General features: G+C 45.5%; 1 protein-coding gene across 7 annotated transcripts in view; it reads right to left on the reverse strand.

Annotated features, from left to right (window-relative positions):
* Grik4 (glutamate ionotropic receptor kainate type subunit 4) overlaps window positions 1-15559 on the reverse strand; it is a 422725-nt gene that overhangs the window by 33127 nt on the left and 374039 nt on the right. For all 7 annotated transcript variants that reach the window (XM_074066528.1, XM_074066527.1, XM_074066526.1 and 4 more), the window contains one exon: window positions 7497-7610. In XM_074066528.1, coding sequence (XP_073922629.1) covers window positions 7497-7610 — 114 coding nt within the window. The remainder of the gene's footprint in view (window positions 1-7496; window positions 7611-15559) is intronic.

Raw genomic sequence — 15559 nt, forward strand, 5'->3', positions numbered from 1 at the left:
AAGGAATAGAACTCTATTCATTTTCTATTTCTTTATAACAGTATTAAGCAGTATTAGAAATGATTCACTGGTTTATTTAGCACTGTTCTCTATTTTCCTAGACAGTCTTTCTGAAATGAAACAGTCCTTTTTGAAATACAAGTAATATATCCAGCAAATGCTGTACATTAATTTAATGTTGGCATTTTCTTCTCTCTCACTTTTTAATCACTATCTTTTTTTAAATTTTTCTTGAGAGAGAAGACTCCACCTGAGAAGAGAAAAATGAAATGTTTCCATTTGTTCATCAAAAGTGGATCATGACAGTATAGAGGGAAAATGGTAAGCTCACATTTTCCAGGGAGTCTCAGGTGCTCTGGTTCAGGGCCCTACATGGGCTCATAGATACCATCTTCAGATAGGAAAGGATCTGGAAAGATTATCTAATGCGTGGCCTTGACTCTGAGAAAAAATATTCTTACTATACCATGAAGTCAGGCAGTTGGATGTGTATGGAACTTGGAAAGAGAAGACCTGGATTCAATGCCTGTCCTCTTTCTACTGCACTGACCAGGCTCACAGAGTCTGAGACTCCCACCCTGCAGAATAGGAATGAGCTGACCCTCCTCTAATTGTGCTTAACTAGAGCCTGTGGGTGGAAGCATTTCACAAATTAAGAGCTATTGTCAACAGACAAATATCTTAGACATGTACCTGACCTCTCTGAAGAAGCCAACACTGAATTATTCAGGTGAGATTTATCCATTTGGAGGTTATACAGGCCAAATGTTGAATCCTGGGTTGGCTTCTGGCACACTCTGATGATGCCTGGCTACAAAAGTCAGGGTGTGCTAGAGGAATACAAACTTATTTTAATAGTAGTTTCAGCAAAACATCATTAGGTACATTGCTGCAGCAGGGGGAAAAAAAGGACAGAAAACTACGATCTACTCCGATGTTAAATATAAATGTTTTTGTTTTGCTATGCTCTCCTCGACTCACACATATTTGAGAGCTCACAGTATGTATCAACACCATAAAACCCTCGAAAGCAAAATGCCTTTGGAGATATACTGCTATACCAAACACTGACCTTCTCAATAAAAAAGAGATGAGCTAATTTGCCAGGGATATCAAGAGTCTTGAACTTTGAAGGTCCTATCACTTGACTCCCATCCTTGGAGTAGCAGGAGATATCCTGGATTCTAAAGGCTGGGCCTTCTGCATATGGCTTGTAAGCACATTTGACTCTAGCCAGGGATCCTGATGCTTTCTCAGGTGAATCCTATGTTGTATGTGGGCTATTTAGGCATTGGAGGGAGACAGCAGTGAGTTCAAGTGGCCCTGCCTGAGCAGAAGATGTACCTGGTATGCATGAAACATCTGTTTCCCAACTCTTTTGGCTGTCAAGACCAATGGAGGTAAATGCCATAATGAAAAAAATCTATTTATATCACTGCCTAGAATACTGGCCCTGCAGGGCACCCAGCAGAAACCCAGCTTCCTGGCATTCAGTACTGTCCAACCAGGAGACTCAGAGGGAAGAATGGTGCTCACTGACCCCAAGGTCATTACATTCCTTCCTTCCTTCCTCCCTCCCTCTCTTCCTTCCTCCCTCTCTTCCCTCCTTCCTTCCTTTTTTTTTCTTTTCATAACTATCAAGTAGATACTGCATGTTTAGGATGATCACATTTTCCATAATAAAGATAATTTCATAAAATCTATAGCCCAATGAGAGGATACCTTTCCCTTAATGTACCTCCCACTATGGTCTACTTAGAGAAAGACAGATAGAAAATACTATAACACAACATAAAAGTGTTACCTAGATGGAAGCATCTCAGAGAGAGAAGCAATCAGCTCCATCTAGGGGAGTCACTTTGAAGAGCAAGTGCCATTTGATCTGGGTATTGAAGGCCAGGAAGAGTTTGTTCTATGGCTGAAAGGTGAGAGGGTGAATGTGAACCTAGACGAGGAGGCAGGAAAAGGCTATTGTGATTAGAGAGCAGTGAGCAACATGGGGCAAAAGGGCCTTCAGGCAGAGAACTGGAAATGGGATGGGAGACATGGGCTGAGAGGTTGAACTTTTTCTTTTAAGTGATAGACAGCTGGTGAATGATTTGAAGCATGAGGCTGATACGGTTACAATTGTAAAACAAACAAGCCACCCTTAGGCTTTGGTATGGAGGACATACTGCAGTGAGGAGCAATCCCCATACATTTATTAACTGCAATAGCTAACACTTCATTGTTCATACATCAGCACTGCTCTAAGTGCATTATGTGTATATTTGCATTTAACTTGCAAGACAACTCATTTGTACAGATAAAGAAACTGAGACACATGCAATGTGCAGCTAATGGCCATCAGATCTGGGAATAAATGCAGGTAGGCTGGCTCAAGCCCACCCTGATTTTCACTATTGCTTCTTAGAGAGTGCTTATGATGACTGTGGCTCTTGGAAGAGGACAGTGACGGATAAGAGATCCTTTGCCCTTGAGGAGAATATGGGTTGCTGGAATGGCAGCAGGTCAGGTTAGAGAGAAGCAGAAGAAACAAGGATGCAAGGGATGTTTCAGAACTATTTAGGAGGTGAGAGGAGAGGTGAGGAAAGTCAAGACAACTCAGGTTACCGGATAGAGATGCTATTTCCTGTGATTTGGTAGAGAGAATAAGAGGTATTCAGAATGTAAGAAACATTCTGAATGTGGTTTATGATGGCTTGGGGGTGTCTATGAGACATCTTCTGCCCTATGAGAATTCAGGGGAGAGGCCAGGGTTAGATTCTCAGATTGGGAGTGGGTGGGATTATCCAGGGAGACAGATACAGAGAGAGAGAGAGACAGACAGACAGACAGACACAGAAGAGAAAAGAAGAAGAGAGAAAAGGAGAGGGTGGAGGAAGAGGAGATGCAGAGAGGTGTAAACTAAAATGATGAAGAGGCACAAGAAACACCAGGAGAAAATGGTGACTTGCATGCTAGGACTGGAGAGAGTTTTAAAACACAGGATGGATCAACAGTTACTCATGCTAAAGCCAAACTCCCCAGCCAGCCTGTCAAGAGCAGGGAGTAGGTGGTAAACAGAGCAAAATGTTCTCCTTATTTTGTTCTTAGAGATGCATGAGCAGAAACAGACATTGTACCCTGATGTTGGGTAGAGGGAAAATAGCCCATAATAAACTCTTGATGACCCATGTTCATGAAAAAGCCCAGATAATCTTAAGTGTTGGAAATGCACAAGTCATTTCTGGTCATCTTGGAGCTTCAGAGACATACTTGCTTTCACTTCTTATTCTGGGTGCTTTTGCAATTTTCTTGACTAGGGATCACATTGCACAACATTCATATGTAACGAAACATTGGATGGTACCCATTAATATGTACAATTTTTGTGTTAAAAATAAATAAATAATTCTTAACTAGGCATTTACACTTTGGGTAACTTTAATTCTACTTTTAGACACAGATTTAAGTGCCACAAGATGCTCACTTTTTGGTAACAATCACTCATTAGTCAGGTGACCTCATGGACATACCATAGAGTCTAGATCCTTATAGATCATAAATGAGATTAAATGAACCATGTTTTTGCTCAAAAATAACCATCAATTAGAGAAAACTCACAAAATAATAAACACCCATTATTTAACATTAATTTCATTACCTTGGCACTAATATATTAGAGATAGCTTCTCTATGTAGAGATTCCTGCTAAGGTGTCTGTGTCACATACAGCAGAGTTTATTTCAGACTCATTGTCACCAGGTGTCTGCTTTAGTCAACTAAGGATCGTTCTTTCCCAAGCTGACTTTTTGGTACTTTCTAAGACTAGTGCTTCACACACTGAATGCACTCAATAAATATTTGTTGAATAGATGCATAAACTGTCAGTTCTGCTCAGTGTAAGCTGTTCATGCCAGCACTCATTTTTCACTGAGTTTGGCCCCATCATAAATCAGATCTGAGCAGCCATGTGGCATACTGGGTCCTCCAAGGGGAGGCCAGAGGAGGGGAGGAATCCTGACCAGACTGGGAGAACATATCAGTCCTCTATCTATCTATCTATCTATCTATCAATCTATCTGAGTAACTAACTATCATCTCTCTCTCTCTCTCTCTCTCTCTCTCTCTCTCTCTCTCTCTCTCTCTCTCTCTCTCTCCCCCTACCTATATTGATTATAAGGAATTAGTTCACATGATTGTGGTAACTGGTAAGTCTGAAATGTCAGCAGACTGGAAACTCACGCAGGATCTCTATTATGGTCTTGGGCAAATTTCCTTCTTCAGGAAACCTGAGTTTTTGCTCTTACAGCCTTCAACTGTTTGGCTGCAATCCACTCACATTCTTGAAGGTAATCTCCTTTACTTAAAGTGAATTCTTTATAGGCTTTAACCATATCTCCAAAAACCCTCCACAGTAACACCTAGACTAGTGGTTGACCAAACATCTAGTCAACATAGCTTAGTCAAGTTGCACATAAAACTCAATATTCTGGGAACTGATGCAGGGGAACTTATACAGTCATAGGTTTGTATGTGGTAGGAAATATCTGGTCAACAGTGCAATTTGGGAGGTCCAGAGGATTGGAGTGTGGTTCTGGCTGGAGTTGCTATTCAAGGCAGTGGCGCCCTACTTGCTGAGAAGCCCAGCAGCAGGTGTTGACAGTGGATGGAAACACCTGGTGTCAGGTGCCTCCAGCCACATGGTTCTCTGTGTCATCACGTCATCAACAGGGCTCTAGTTAATAAAGAAATCAGAGTTTACTTATGTGTCTATAGCTGGTTGATATCTCCATGTCTTTGGATGCCCCAAGGGCTCAACGGAGAGAAGTGAGAGGCACTTTGAGAAATGGTGCTGGCTGGAAAACTGGCCAGGGAGCAGAGAGAGGTAATGAGTAATAGAACACTGACCTGAAGTGAGTAGGCCGGGATTCTAGGCCCTGCCCTGAGTTAGCTGTAGGTGTGACTCTGGTTTTCCCTGTTCTTGTCTGACAAATAAATTTCAATACTCACCCACTTTCATCAGAGAACATGCCTGAGGATCAAATTAGAAGGGAGTACTTACAGGAGGGGCCTTATAGAACAAAGTACCATTTGCAAGGGAGTGGGCTGAGGTCATAGAGAGAGCACAGAGTGGAAATCACACCATTTCTGGCTTGAATCCTGCTCCCTCACTTATTAGAATGTGTAAATTATTAGCATGTGGACTTGTTCCCTTTTTAAGTTGATTTCACTTCAGTTCCTCATTTATAAAATAAGAACAATAGGCCAGGCATGCTGGTGCATGCCTATAATCCTAGTTACCTGGATGGCGGAGGTCAGGAGGGTCATGGTTTGAAAACAACCTAGGCAAAAAGTTAATAAGATCCCATATCAACAAATAAGCCAGGTGTGGTGCTGTGATCCCTGATATGCAGGAGGCTTAGGTAGAAGGATCACAGTCCAAGATCAGCACTCAGACAAAAGCATGAGACCCTATCTGAAGAATAACTAAAGCAGAAAGACCTGGGGGAATGCCTCAAGTGATAGAGTATTTGACTAGCAAGCATGAGGCCCTGAGTTCAAACCCCAGAACTGCCAAAATAAGCAAACAAATTAATTAATTAATTATTTTAATTAATTAATTAATTAATAAGAGTTACCATTCTTAGTGTTCTAGCATGGTAATGACAAAGTACCACAACTGAGTGACTTAAAATAACAGAAACTTATCATCTCACAGTTCTGGAGGCTGGAAAGCCAAAGTCAAGGTATCTGCAGGGCCTGGCTGTCCCTGCAGGCTCTAGGGGAGGATTATTCTCGTCTCTTTCAGCTTCTGGTTGCTGCAATCCCAGCTGCTCTTAGGCTTGTGGCTGCATCGCTCCAATCTCTTCCTTTGAACCCACATTGCCTTTTCCCCTATGTGTCTGTGTCTACATTTCCCTCTTCTTGGAGGGATTAAGGATCACCTTAATCCTATATGATTTGATCTTCCCATGATTACATTTGCAAATACTATTTTTCAATAAGGTCATGTTCGCAGGTTCTGGGGTGAGGACTTCAATTTGTGCTTTGAGAGGGAGGGACACAATTCCCCCCAAAGCTAGGACCCACATCAAAAACACTTGGTAGAGTATCTGGGACATAAGGGTGCTCAGTGAGTGGGACTGTCATCATTGTAGACAGGAGGAAGACACTGCCAGGTGCGATCAAATCTCCTTCCTCCACAAAACGGACACATCAGTAACCGTGCTGGTTGTCATCATGTCCTCATATTTCCTTCTGTCTTAGCCTGGGGAGCTTGTAATTTTGATGCTATCTCTTTTTTTTCAGATGACTGGCCATCTTACTCAAGATGGGTGGTGACCATGATGGACATGGAAGCCCAGCACTCATCTGAGCTGCCACACAGGCTGTGTGGCTCTGTGATAAGGAGACCATGTTCCTAGAGAACCCTGACACAACTTCTGATGCTGGCTCTCACTGCCAAGGGAATGATGCTTTGTGTACCGAAGGGATAAAACCATTGGCAAATGTCAGTTTCTTCTGCATCTCAACACCAACAGGAGCCAGGTTGAGGCAGCAAAAGTGAATAGTAGACCCCTTTCTCTAGGGCTACCATTGGGCCCTGGGAAGGGATCACTTCAGTAGGCATGTGAGTGTCTCTTGGTCCCTCCCTGTTGAGCAGTCTCATGGTGCCAGGTTATGTTCACAGCAGCTGAACTGTTGTCACTGATAGTGACAATGGCACAGGGAAATCCTTACGACAGCTGTGCACTGAGCAAGTTTAGATAAAGGAGGAGAGGAAGGCTCTCTGGTCCAGAGAGGAAAACTAGGACAAGTCAGCTATTGACTGGCAGTAGAACCATTACCTACTTGATGCACAAGACCCAGCCAGGGTAACTCTTCCCTGCTCAGTCACCAGCCAGGCTATTCAGGGGTCACATTCATTCTTGGCTGTCAATTGGTGTGTTCTCACATTCTCATTTTGACAGTTGCTCTGGTCAATCTAGCTAGAGAAATCTTTCTTTTAAGGGGGAACACAGAGGGTCAGGTATAACTGACATTAATTAGATGACCATCTCTGTATTCCCCAGTATGAATAATCAGATAAGAAGCCTTCATTCCTCACCAGATGCAAGGCTCACAATGAACACAGTGGACCTGGGAGGCAGAGAAATCCTGGAGAATGCTGGGAGGACTAACAGAGGCTTTAGGTCCTGCCCCCAGGAGGAAGCACAGTGACCCACAGGGCCAGTTACTGCCACACTACGCACCAAGTGCAAACCCATTCCACTTGGCCATCCTTATTCAGAGGCAGAAGCAATTTGTACTGGAAAGCTCCCAAGTCTGACTTATCCATGCCTCCTGTCTGTAAGTTCCTGCAGCTGATGGGGGAAAAAATAGCCCAGCACATTTGCATTTAAGTCCTGAAATCTAAATATTTCTGTGAGTCATTCATTATTACCATATAACTCAGTGTTTGCATGCAAATAACTTTAATGACATAAATGCTTATAAAATAAGTCTCTTACCATATGAACTCGGTAAAGAATGCTAATTCCCAGCGTCATGAATGGCTTAGAGAAGTCAATCACCTTCTCGCGTTCAGCTGTAATGGTGAGGCCTGCCACAGCCAAATCTGCTTTCTGAAAGGAACAGAGGGAGCTCATTAGTAGGAGGGGGTCACAGGGACTTCTGACTACAGGGTGTCCCTGCTGAAGAGACATGATTCTGCACTGGCTACTTGGCTCCAGGAGTGACTCTAAAGAGATGCAGCGTAGCTCAGATCTGAACCATTGCTCTTGGAAGGACAGCGTGTCAAAGCTGTGACTCATGGCCACTTGTGGTCACAGCCCTCTAAATACACAGGTGATCAAGCAGCAAGAAGGGTCAGACTGCTCAGACTTTATCTCTAGTAGTTCCAGGAGGCACACAGGAGGGGAAACCAGCAGAGAGGCTCCCAGGTCCTCCATATTGAATAGTTCTGACTCAATTTATTTCCTCAACACAACCTCGCTGATGCTGTGGTAGGGGAGTTACAGTGAAAGGTAAAAATGCGGGGCTGGAGAAATAAACAATAGCCAATCAACTGCAGTCATTTCTCAGAGAGGAAATGACACCAGGAAATGGAGCAAGTAGCCCAACAAGTGGACACCAAGTCCATCCTTGCCAGAGCTGAGGCTGGGATCCAGGCTGCCTGTTCATTAGTGACTTACATTGTGGACCAGGTTTCCACCTGGTCATAGGCAGAGCCATCTGAAGGGTCTCCAGTCCCTTTAGTGCAGAACAACTCAGCTTTGTTGTGAGGATCTTCCTTTCCTCTCTCTTTGCCTCCTAATTGCACTTCTGATGAGAGTCTGGCTTGATTTAGGGCCCTCTGGGTAAGGGGATGCTACAGGCTTCCTCACCACTCTTCTCCATCAGGAATTTCTTCCTTATGTCCAACTTAAATCTATCCTATGGAAAGCAAGCCTCTTCCCTGTTGTCTGCTCTCCTATACCTGGGGCTGTGGGAAAGGAATTGCTAGCACCTATTTCTAGTTCATTCTCTGTCCTGACTAACCAGATGAGCCTGGTCACTTTGCTTTTCTAGGCTCCAAACTTCATTCAAAACCAAGGATATAGAGTTGAGAGACTACCAGGTCATTTCCAGCAATTCTGGAATTGATGCTCTAAACCCAGCCTGTGGGACCACTTCATCCACACCACCTGTTGGGCTGATTCAGCTGTGAATTCCTGAGTCTCTTCCCTGACCCCCTGAGACAGACTCTCTGGTGGAGACTCAGGACTCTGTAACAAGTGGCCCAGGTGATTCCAGCTTACACTCATATTTAAGTATCACTTTTATAACCTCGGCTCTGAATTTCAGAAGGACCACTTTTTTAAACTTCTTCTAATGCTGTTATTTTGATCAGTTGATACAAAAGATGAACAAAGACACAAGGAAAAGTGAAGCATCCAATAATCTATAAACAAGTCCATCAGTCCTGAACACGTATGCAGGTGTGTGTACATACATTCTTGATTCTTGCTAAACCATTGCAAAGAAAGTAGGAAACAGATAGGCTGGCCCTAATTTTCTCCAAGGGAGTTCAAATATGTCTTCAGGAAGGATAAATCTATTAGCAAATTTTGGTTTCTTTTACATCTCAACACCAATCCTCCATTTTCAATTCATGCCCCAGCTCCTAAACCAGGCATGTGACCCAGTGCAGGTATAAACTTAGGGTCTTAGAAAATAAAGCTAACCTTGAAAAGAATTAGAGTGCAGATGAAAGAGGTTTTTAACAAAGGAGGAAAAATGGTATTTCTCCAAGAGAAGGCTGATGACTATCATCAAGCAGTCTTGGGTTACAGAGTGGGGTTGAATTAGAAGACGGTTAGCACCTTTATTTGGGGAATCCTTTAGAGGGCTTCTCTCAGTACCTCAGGCCCTCAAGGGTGGCGGCACTGATTTGAATTCAGCTTGTGAGTCTGAGTGCAGAGCAACAGAAATAAACTATAAAGTCCAGGCAGGTGCAATGCTGGTTCAAGAATACAGGTGTGCTTCGGACTAGGAGAGCCCAGCCCTGCTGGAGACCTGGTGGGGGGACGGCGGGGGGGGGGGACGAGGGGAAGAAAGCAAGAGCTAAAGGAGTTGAAAGCAAGGGGTTGAAGTAAATAAAGATTAAGAAAACTAAAACTGATAAAATGGGCAAGAGGAAAACACGGTATCCAGTTCCTTCTCTGGTTATTTTTTAAAAATCCAAATCAATTAGGCAACATAAACAATGCTGTCCTCAAATTTCTTTTTCCCACACTTAGCTTTCCTCCAGAAAGGGCAAACTTTGGATTAAAATTTGGAAATCATTTCACAAGTTTGTAGAAGTTGGCCAACAATGACACTATGTATGCCAAAACAATTCCATATGTCCATATGGAGAGAGAGCTGGAAAGGGACCGGATCCCACCGCCAGGGCTCTTCCTAAATGTAGGATGACTACATACCCAGAGATAGAATGTGCCCCAGGCTCACACAGGGCGTCTGTCTCTTCACAAACAGACACCTCCCCAAACTAGGCCAAGCAGAGCAACTGTTTCTTGCCCACATGGCTGACTTGGCATCTCTAGCCCCATCTCTCTTTCCTTTGTCCCCAGGCCAGAATAAGTTGGGGGAAGTGATACAGGGTATGGGAAAGGGCAGTGACAAGCTAACATAAACCGTAGAGGTTTGGTATTTTTTACGTTTAATTGACTCAGTGTAGAAGAGTAATTATCTACCTTGGCTTCAATGCACCCTGGGGTATCCACAACGATCACATGGGATCCGATTATTCCAAAAGATGTGCATTCATTTTCCTTTACCTTAGTTAAAAAGACATTAAGGTATAAAGCAGCTTTCAGAGGAGAAAATGTGTCATGACACCAAACTAATAAGCAAAGGGGCTGGGACTGCACAAATGCTAGGAATGGCTGGCATGGGAGGGTGAAGGAAGAGGGGTTCCACGGCAGCCTTTCCAAGACCTGTGCCCTTCGGGGGAAAGAGCAGTATACAGGAGGACCTCAGAAAAGCTGGTTCTTGTCACAGCTGGGCCCCAACTCATCTGTTATTCTTCTCTCTGGAATAGTCTTATTGATTCTAAGATGAAAGGATTCAACCAGATCAGTCTCTAAGCTCTTTTCCAGGTGAAAACCACATGAGGCACCCCAGCTTCTTTTAATGGGCCCCTCGTCTGCCAAGAGAAGATGGCAGCCATCAGCAGTATTGAATGGTGCATAGTGGATGAGGAAAATGAGCTTGGAGGAAACTGGTAACCAGATTGATCGGAAACCAAGGCAGTCACCTCACTTTAGAAGAATCCAGAAAGGTCAGAAAAGTGCAACCCATCTGAAGAGCTCATGCCTGAACTGAACTCCAGGGACTGGGAATACAGACAAGGCCGGGACACCAGAGCCACACAGGGTCTTCTGGAAGTTGAGAAGGACTGTACAGGGAAGTGGCAGTTCTACACACAACATGTGTTCCTGGTTGTGACATGGGGCATGCACACATAAGTGTATAAACATTCCCTGAGAGAGACAGGCCTCTCTTTGTCCAGTTTTTGATAGAAAGCAGTCTTTGAAAAGCTCTGTGTACAACCTCTGAGGCAACCCCCTTTTATCTCCTGGATGTTTCTGGGATTTACAAGGCCAAGGCAGGCAGGAGTCAACCTGAAGGTGACTTCCAGAACATATTCTCCTTTGCCTCATGGAGGTTAATTGGGGTCACACAACTGCCATCATTGTTATCAAAGCTGGAAGGCTTGGCACAGCCTGGGCTTCTCCTGGGACCTGGACTTTGCTGGAGGAAGAACACCTTTACAATTGCTCACAGGAGCCACCCTGAGAACACGAGGAGGGTCTGATGGTAACAGCAGCCTTCCCTGTCACCTTTGCTTCTTGTTTTACTCAGTTGCTGCCCACTTTCTGGAAAACTCCCTGACATAGGGCCATGCTGATGGGAGGAGGGGACAGGCAGAAGGCTGCCCCTGCCTCTTGCCAGCAGTTATCTATGAACAACTTGCCTGTTTTCTCTGGACTCATCTTTTTTTTGGCTATAAAATGGGCAGTGCCTATCTTTCTGTATGATATGAGAGTCAAGAGAGATGGTGGATATGGAATAGCCTTCTAGGCTGTACAAAATTTACAGAATTGCTATATCAATATGGCGGTCATTGATTCAGTGAGGGTCAGACCCATCTGGACTCTGCCACTTACTTGCTATGTGACCTTTGGTAAGTCATTTCATTTCTACAAATCACATCTAGAAAGTAGTGATAGTAATAGTAACTCCCTCTAGAAGGAGTGAAGGTGAGTGGGACAGTGTCTGTGAGTGCTGAGGCTAGACCTTGCTCAGTGCTGTTGTCTGGGTGACAATGGCAATAATGATGAACTTGACAATGATGAAAATGTCCGCAAGGGCTTTGGAGACAGATCCTAGCCCATGGTGAGTTGTAGGCATGTTTTGGAGGGTGGTGAGTCTGCTCTATCCATTATGCAGTGCTGACTGTGCACCAAGGCCACAGGCACTTGGCCCCTGGTGGTCTTTCCCAGTGACCTGGAACACACATACCTGTGCCACCAACACAAGGTGCTTCTTGTGTTGTCATTGTCCGCAGTTTCTTCCTGGCTACATGACCCTCCACTGGGGGAGGCATGCTGGCAGCTCTTCTTTCCTTTGCACATCGGGCCTCCACTTGTCTTGTTTCACCTGCTGCTCAGGTCCAGAATACCTCCCATTCTTTGCTGTCATTTGTTTAACTCTGTAATTTTCTGACTTAACTCTGGAAAGCTCTGGGAGGCTGCATTCAGAATGAGAAAATGCTACACAGAGGTTGTACTGAGCACCCAGAAGCCTTCATTCCCAGGTAATTGTCTCTGGAGAGCCCAGGGATCAGAAGGTGCTCACAGAATGCCAAGCAAGGCCAGGCCCAGCCTATGGAAGTGGGGCTAGCCTTACCATGGACACCAGCCAGCCTCGCTGTCCTGGGAGGGAGGAGGCATGTGGGCCTCTGACTGAGGATTTGGGTAGAGGATGACACCGGAATGTTGAACCAACTGGGGTCCTCAGGAGGCATGGTTCCATGGAGTCTGCCCTTGGGTGTGGGACCTCAGTGCAGGCAGCAGCTGCCTGCAGGACTCCTTGACCCCCCTCAGCTACCCTTCCTTTTTAATGCTTGGTGTCACCTGACGCTCTTTATGGATTTCATTTATACAAGGCAGCGTGCAAGGTGCTGGGGATACTGGAGACAGTAAACACAGGTGGGGGCCCTGACAGAAGAGGGCTTACAGTCCAGGGGAGGGGACAGACAACATCAGATTGCTTAAATAAATAAATGAATTCTGCCTCTGCCAAGTGTTATAAGAAAGCCATCTATGGCACCATGAGAAATTGGAGTAGGGGGCTTAACAGTCTGTGGGGGCACCAGGGACTTTCTCAAGATAAGACTCAGTTACCTGAGCAGGAATTGACATAGAAAAGGGCCTGGGTAAACATGTTCATGTGCCAAGGCCCTGAGGCAGGAGGGATTCCAGGTCTGCATTCCAGGGGCTGCAAGAAGTTCAAAGTGGCTGGTGCACACAGGGCAGGGGAGTGTGCTAGATGGTGAGGCTGGGGAGAAAGGAGGGATCAGGGGATGCAATGCTTTGAAGGCAGCCAGAAGGTTCTGGAGTGTTTTAAAAGTCAGCTCTGTGATAATAACACGTTATTTTGTGTTTGACATGTTCCTGTGTGTTAGGCACTGAACCAAGCTCTTTACATTTGTCGTCTCCCTCAGGACCCACAAAACCCCTGTGAAGTGGGTTACTAATAGTATTAGTTCTATTTTACAGATGACGAAGCTAGGATGCAGAGAGGTAAAGCAATATTCCCAAGGTTGCACAGCAAGTAAGCAGCAGCGCCCGGATTCAAACCCAGGCTTTCAAGTTATATTCTCAACCTGCAACAAATTCAATGGGCTTTATTGGAAAACAAAGTACTGAAAAGAGTCAAGAAAGGGTCTTCCTCACTTTGGTCCTCACTTCCTTGCCACATACACCAGAGTACTAGACATCTAGTCTCCATTCCACCACTCCACCAAGGTTGCTCAGCCAAGGTCAGCAGTGATATCTATGGTGCAATGACAAAGGAGGCCTTTGTGATCAAATCTGGTAGGACTGCCTACCCAGCTACTCCTTCCAGTTCCTGCTGGGCCTTTCTTAATAAGACCAGTGTCAAGGACACAGACCTTTGTCCCCTTCTCCCCCTGCTCTGTCTGTGACCATATGTCCCATGTCACTGGCACCAAACCAAACTGGGTTCAAGTTCTGGCCCGATCAAGTTCATCACTATGTCCTTGGGTGGGTGTCATGGCTTCTTCACACCCACTCTTCTCACCTAAAATTGCCAACTTGGGGTCATGAGCCTGAGATAATTAACATATTCAAGCATGATGCACGGTAGGTGCCCAATAGATGATCACTAATATTACTTTTCTGGCAAAATTCACCTTAACAACAATCCTTATCTTTCCTCTTAAAAACTGACCCGTGACTCCCACTGGTGTGGTGTCCAGCTGGAGTCAGGGCCGGCCGGGAGTTCAGCCCTGTCTCCATCACTCTTACCAGGAGCCACCAGTAGAGGGTCTGCTCAGCTGACTCTCAAACATGCCTGGGACTCATCTACACTTACATTTCCCCCCCTTGCTCTGAAGGTCCATTCACAGTTTCCCTTCTCCATTGAATTACTCCTGGTCATCATTCCAGGAATGAGCCCTCCTGCCTCTCTGTGGCCGGGGAGAGAAGACTTGGTTAGGGGTGCCTACATAAGATTGGGCTCACGCTCTAGCTCTGCCACTGACAAGCTGGGTAACCTTCACTTCTCTGTGACTCATTTTCCACACTGATAAAGTGGGGACAATTACAGGGACCCACATGGCCCCTATAAGGCAATTAAATGAGCCACCCATGCAAAACCCAGGTCTGGCACACAATCATGCTCAATCATTACTATTATTGTTGCTGTTTGTTGTTGACACTCCTGTGCATATCTCAGCTCATTAGATTCTAAGTTTCTTGAAGCATGAACCTCACCCTTTAAGAACGTCACATATACAGCATTTTGACATTGTTATTGGCTGGGTTTTACAGGCATTTGGCTGAGGCACAGAGAAGTTAATAACTTGCTCAAGTACACACAGCTAGGAATGTGGACAAAACTAGCTTTAGACCCCTGTACAGATTCTCAGCACTGTGCACTTCCCTTGCTTGTTGCTGCACTGTTCATGGTGACTTTTTCCCCAAGGACAGCCCCCAAACACAGCCTGACCCGGAGCCCCTTCCTACTGGCTGCAGGATTAGGCAGACAGCTGTGTGCAAGAGGAGGTTTTTCAGGAAACTGGAATGTTGGAACCAAATTCTTGTCACGCTCAATAGATGGTCTCAGTCCTTGTTCTAACCTAAGGACTTGAAGCCATAGATTGGCCACTAGAGGGCCCCCTCCTCTTTGCCCCTTTCCTGACTGTGAGCTGGTAACAGCTTGGACAGCATCCCACAGGGCCCAGGCCCCAGAGAAACAGGCCCCACACTCGCTTGCAGCAGCCATCCACAGAGAGGTGGTCATTACACCCAGAAAAGAAAGAGACAAGGCCCAGCCTGAGCATGAGCAAGGCCCTGGCAGGACCGCTCCATGAAGTGGGTCCCCATTCTTCCCAGCTCCCCGTCCTTCTGTGCTGCGTAGTTGAGCAGATAACATCTGCATCTCGGCCCATTTCAAATGAGATCATCTGCCTACTTCTTGTCTTTTGATCGATTTACCTGCTGCAAGCCTTTCTCCTCCCTTCCCACCCCCGCCTATCGAGATGCCCAGGGAACTTGCTGTGACTCACTGGGGTCACCAAGCTGAGAGGCAGTGGGCGCTGAAGATGCCAGGAAGCTGACTCCCACTCTGTCTCCTGCGTGCCTGGGCAGGAATCCTCATCTGGATTTTCTTATAACATGCCTGGGGAAAGCCACATCTGCTCCCCTGCCACATACATCGGGCTGCCTCCCCACTCCACCCACCCACTGTGGGTTGGCCAAGGTCACATGGCACCCATAAA

This window comes from Castor canadensis, chromosome 2, assembly GCF_047511655.1.
Source record: "Castor canadensis chromosome 2, mCasCan1.hap1v2, whole genome shotgun sequence".
In the NCBI taxonomy this organism is placed as follows: Eukaryota; Metazoa; Chordata; class Mammalia; order Rodentia; family Castoridae; genus Castor; species Castor canadensis.